Raw genomic sequence first — 5,776 nt, 5'->3', positions numbered from 1 at the left:
CTCTCAGCATAACTCTTCTACAAATTCTCTATGAGAAGCCTCACTGAAGGGCTCCTTTCATTAACATGAGGCTCTTTAACCCTGAGCACACATCTCACATGTGACAGTTTACCTTAGGACTCCAGTGGAGTTTCCAGGATGAACATTCATCAGGCTGCACTCCCAAATTTCAAAGGTAGGAGCATAATCCCAGCACTAAGGAGGTGCCAATCACACACATCAAGGTGGCAGCAGAAGTGGGGGGTCAGATGTGCTCACTCACGTAGGAAATAGCTCACACTCCAAATTCCAACCCCTCCCCATCTCTGTGGGTGAAGACACTGCAGGATTTGGACAAGTGGAAATACTTCTAAGTTAGGAATCCCCAAACCTGGCTGCTCTGCCCAGCACTGCCCTTCTTCCCTTCCCTTTCTGGAGGGACAAGCTCATTCCCCTGACTGGGCAAAGCCAATTCATATTTTGTCCTCAGATGGCATTTTGCAGCCCCTAATATTTGAAACCTACTTTGCATCATCCCAGAAGGAAATACACCAAAGCCATAATCAGAGATAGGCTCCTTGAGCTCATCACTATCAGCAGAATAGAAAAGGACATGAAACAGGAGCACACAGGGCAGCAGAGTCATGCTAAAGAGGTCAGAGGCTTAAAAATGAAGCAAGTAGCATCAGTGCAGACTGCTCCAACGTACAGAAGCCAAGACACCAACATCAGGGTAGAACCGAGCACTGATAGGAATTTATACATCTTTGGTGACCTCATAGTTGTTGCAAATGTGCCTGAACATAGCATTTCTCTTCTTTTCCCAAATAACACCTGCCTGGCTTTGGTGGGTTACAGGAATGCTTTACGCTATTTCATTCTATTTCCTCAGGGTAACTTGTGACTTTTGGCCACCCCTTTGGCTGTGCTTTCTCTCCCCATCACTATGAGGACAGCAGGTAAGGAGGCAGACAGATTTAGTCTTTCTCTGACCATTTTTCTACAGTTCTTTAGACCTCCTTCTCATTTACATGACCCCTTCCAAGCCCATATATACCCTGACCTTCCCCTGCCAGAAGCATGGGAAAGAGCCTTTGTATAAGCATCAGGTTTTTCAGCTTTGTGAGGATTTCAGGCTGTTGTGTTTTGCCCAGTGAAACCCTCTGTGGCTGGAAAGAGATGGCTATTGAGATGTTCCTGGTTGCTTAAGAGCCATTCAGCTGCACTATAAATGTATTTTTCTACTCTCTTTCCATGCAGGACTGGAATGTTTTGCTCTGATGAGTGCTGCTTTAAAGCTAAATGCCAATCACCTGTTAGCAGCTGCTTGGCTGTAGCTAGTTACTAACTGGGGGATAGCAGCCTTCCCAGTGCTGGGAACATAGGAAATATTTCGATTTACATAGCATTCTGACTAATTATCAGATTTACTTTAACGCAGAGAGAAATTTGAATAGTGCCTCCCAGGAGAAGGGTAATGTCTATCTGAGCATTGCCACATGCTCTAGAGGTATGAAGAGATCAGAGTCCTTTTAGAGGAGGCAGGAAGGCGTGTTAGCTGCATTCCCACACCACACAAGCACTGGCTATCACTCAATGCCTGGCAACCTGCGAATACACAGACTAAGTTCCCAAGAAGCCAGAGGGATCCTCTGGTCCACAACCCATGCTGCTGCACTCACCTGGCTCCTCTCACACCCCTTGCAGGCCTCATCCGATACTTGGCTGTGTTCTTCATACTGCTGGGCACATGGTTCATCCTGCAGATGTACTTCGATCAGAGCTGGAAAGCCATCAGCCTGAGGAGCTGGACTGGTGAGGCACTGCAGGTCTCCAACTGGGTCTGGAGGGACGATGCAGGAAGATGCACCGGGATGGGTGGCTCAAGTGGTGCTTGCAGCCACAGGGAGCAGTTTTGCAGACCCAGTGCCTGAACAGCTGCTCCTGGCTTGTGGAAAAGCCAGCAGCTCCTCACCACGTCTAACCCTCCTGCTTGCAGGTGCCATGGACAAGCCCTGCAGCGAGTACCACTGCTCTCGACTGCATCTCCATCACACAAGACTGCTCCATGCCTGAAAGTGTTAGTAAAAGGGTGATAACTCTCCTCAAGAGCCCTTTTCCCAAGGCAAAAATCCCACCCTCCCAAACATTGGGGAATTTCGCTATTGCACACAACAGCAGTGTCTTTGGCTGGCTCTGCAAGCACACGAACCTTAATGTGATCCCCCTGCCCCAGCAGAAACACCCCTGGGCCACAGGCTACACCAGGAAGCAGGTCATGGGCCTATCTGGGTGGCTTGACACAGGTCCCTACCATACCCAAGAATGGCAAAGCTCCAGGCAGAAAACCCCTAAGGGGCTGGCCTTGAATGAGCATCAGACCCATTGAATTAGCCTCACCATCCCATTGCTAACACCAAGCAGCATCCAGTGCCCCAGCCAGCTTGTCCCACACCCCCAAGCACCATAAACCTTAAAGAAGCTTGTCCCAACCCCAAGACAAGCCTCCTTCATGTGAGAAACTGGTCCAGGTGTTGCCCCACCTTAGTAGGTCACAGTGCTGCAGTGCCAGCCTTTCTGAGCCCCTTGGGGACATGGCTTATGTCCCCCCATAGAGCCAACACCATGGCTTGCAGCTCCACTCCTCCCTCACAGGCCAGCAGCTGCCCCGGCACAGGTGTGGGAGCCATAACAGCTGCCCCCAGAACCATTTTGCCTTCAAGATCATCAGCGGCACCGCAAACGTGGTGGGACCCTCCATCTGCTTTGATGACGTGGTGTAAGCAGCACATGGCAGAGATGGGGCAGCCATGGGTGGACTTGAACAGGGCAAGTGGCCTCTGCCAAGCACATCAGTGGCCATCACAGTGCATTTGTGCTTAAAAAGAAATTAGGAAGTAGTTTTCATTGCTATAATTCTGGGTATGTTTTGCCGTCTACAACCACTTTGCCTCATGAGTTTTACTGGCTCCAGCATCTCCAGGGCATCCCTGTACTTACTGGTCCTCTCCGCTTTCCCTTCCAGCCTCATGAGCAGTGTGAAAAACAACATTGGCAGAGGCTTGAAGATCGCTTTGGTGAATGGCGAGTTGTGTGGACACTAACCCCCATCTCCCCATGGCGAAAATCCCTTCTTCCCCCAGGAGCAAACTGACCACTGGGTCCTAATCCCAGGCACTGTAGCCGAGGCAAAAGTCCATCAGTCCAGTGTTGCACAGGGTGCACAGCCACAGTTATGGTTGCAAGCACTGCCACCAAGATGGGAACAAACCCACCTGCATCATGCACTTGAACTCTATCAAACAACATACTGGCCATCACAGCAAATATAACACACTGATGGAACAGCAAAGCATTTTACAGCAGGAGCCCCAAGCTGGTGGCCAGGCAAACCCTGGAGCCACCCCAGCATGATCCCACTGTGCTCTGTTCTCAGTTTTAACCTTTCAGGAACTAATGGGCAGCTCCTGACAGCTGACACGTTCAACATGTACTCTGGAGGTTAGCACAGTCACTTTGCTGCTCCGTGGTTCCCAGCCAGGGCTCACACCAGCAGTGCTGGCTGTTCAGGCTGCTCTTCCTCGGTGTATTTAATGATCGAGTCTAGTGGACTTTGACCAGGATTGCCAGCTTGGGCAGTGAAAGCTCAGCAGTCCCTGAGGCTGGAGTCCTCATAATACATCTGCATCCAAGATTGGCTTCTCACTCCTTTTACATGCAGATAATAGCCTGAAAAACATAATTCCACTGAATTGAGTACACCAGGGCACTTAAAACCCGAGGGAGGCTACTTTTTGAAATCAGGTAGTTACACTGATCTTGAGATTTTTGCAACTTTCAACTCAGTTTTCTAATGCTGGGGGTGGCTGAGCAGCAGGTTGTTTCCCTGCCTTTCATAGGAGGGTAAATAAGGAGCTTGGGACACAGCAGGAGAGATGTAGCAGAGCCTTGTGGCAGCAAAGACCATGTCCCTTCAGCTGCCAGCTTTAAACAACCTTTCAACCAGCAAGAAGATGACCAGATCAGGGACAGCCCTGCTCACAGCCTGGCTGGCACTGGCTTGCAGGATGCTGTAAATCCCAACATTAGTGCAAAGCTGTTACCAAATCTCTCCAGAGTTTTGGCAGGACTCCTCAAAAATCATATGCTAAACCCACCCCATAGTGATTTTCATTTACCCTTTGAGCCTTCCCCAGAACCAGTCACTCTTTCTGCTTTTTGGTTTTGCAACCTCCTCTTGGTAACTCTGGTGTTTTAAGGAGAAACGGCAGCATCGTTAACTTCAAGCTGAATTTGCAAGCGAGATGTGTGGTGGGAGGCACTGGGAAGAAGGCAGTCAGCTCCTGTGCCACTAGATGGGGCACTGGACTCGAGCATCCTGTAGATGACGTATGAGGAATAAATCCTGCAATACAGGGATGATCGCAGGGCAGGTAGCTCTGCAGTGAGCAGGTTCATTTCTTGCTATGGGAAGTAAATTTAAGTAACTGGATTTCACAGTGAGCAAAGTTTAGGAGGAAATTCCCCCTTGCAGTTGCTCCAACAGGAGGAAAGCACAAGCCTTGGGCATTGCAGGAGAGCCCTGGTGGGAACACAAGATGGGGAGTGCAGAGCCTGTCCTTTCCTAAGCACATGACCCCAAATCCTGGCTAGCACCAGCACAGTCAGGATTTCCCATTGACCCAGAGGAGGTTTCCCAGCTGCCATGCAGCAGTCACTGCTAAGTTCCTTTCTCTTTGCCTAATGCTCTTCCCACCTAGACATTAACTGGACACTTTCCTCCAAGAGATCAAGCACGACACCATCGTGCTGACAGACAGCTACGATGACCCTGCCACAAAGTGAGTTTGGCCCCAGGATCAACACGTGGCTCCTCAAAAACCCACAGCTGGGGGGACTGGAGGTGCTGCTGCCAGGAGCCCAGAGGGGACCGAAGGGGATGCCCACTTGACACCACACTAACACCTTCTTACCCTCTTTCAGGATGAATGACAAGGTGCGGGCACATTTCATTAAGCTGGGCAGCAGCCACGTGAGCAAGCTGGGCTTCAGGGACAACTGGGTCTTCTTGGGAGCAAAAGGGTTGAAGAACAAGAGCCCCTTTGAAGAGGTACATGGATGTCCCCTGCCACCAGCTCTGGAGGCTTCCATCCTTTTCATAGCACCTCTCCTGCCTGTCTGCAGAAGACAGGGGCCAGTGGTGTTATTCCATGCTTCTAGTTTTGCCCACTGCAAACTCACACTGTGCATCAACCACCTCATTCATTCACTCTCTTTTTTCCCTTCAGTACATCAAAAACAATAAGACAACAAATAAATACGACAGCTGGCCTGAGCTGCTGGAGATGGAGGGCTGTGCGCCCAGGAAAATGGATTAGCATCAAGCCCCAGCCTGCCATGGAGGGCAGTTTCCACCAGTCTCACAGAGACACCAGCCCCATAGTGGGGTCTCCAACCACCCCACACCGACCCCAGCTCCCCAGCTGCTTGGTCACACAGCCTGGCAGCAGCTCCCAGAAACTGACCCCATGTGTAGGGCTCAAAAGAACTGTGCCTTCAGAGCCTGAGGCTTCAGCCAAGCTGTCCTCATCTATGGGTCGATTCAGGGTATTTTATTCTTCTCTTATTAAACCAAAAACTTTATAGAAAGTTTGTCCTATTTCTTCAGTAAGATTTCCAATTATAAATCAATACCTTCTCATTTCCATTTACAAGCATAATCCATGCTTTTCCCTGCATGCCTCATCCTCTGCACTAGTTGGGCATCACCATCACCCATCTCACAGCGGTGCACATG

General features: G+C 50.1%; 1 protein-coding gene across 1 annotated transcript; it reads left to right on the top strand.

Moving 5' to 3' along the window:
- Positions 1–925: 925 nt before the first annotated feature.
- LOC130594167 (protein FAM3D-like) lies at positions 926–5,428 on the top strand. Its single transcript, XM_057399891.1, is given in 10 exon segments — positions 926–938; positions 1,687–1,794; positions 1,979–1,999; positions 2,635–2,758; positions 3,005–3,063; positions 3,430–3,480; positions 4,284–4,287; positions 4,740–4,820; positions 4,963–5,089; positions 5,268–5,428. Coding segments are annotated over 10 exon segments (678 nt in total). The 3' UTR covers positions 5,358–5,428.
- The last annotated feature ends 348 nt before the right edge of the window (positions 5,429–5,776 follow it).

This window comes from Pezoporus wallicus, unplaced genomic scaffold, assembly GCF_028554395.1.
Source record: "Pezoporus wallicus isolate ANWC-B61680 ecotype Strahan unplaced genomic scaffold, APGP_CSIRO_Pwel_v1 contig_11075, whole genome shotgun sequence".
Classification (NCBI taxonomy): domain Eukaryota; kingdom Metazoa; phylum Chordata; class Aves; order Psittaciformes; family Psittacidae; genus Pezoporus; species Pezoporus wallicus.
This window is presented reverse-complemented; position numbering and strand designations above follow the sequence as displayed.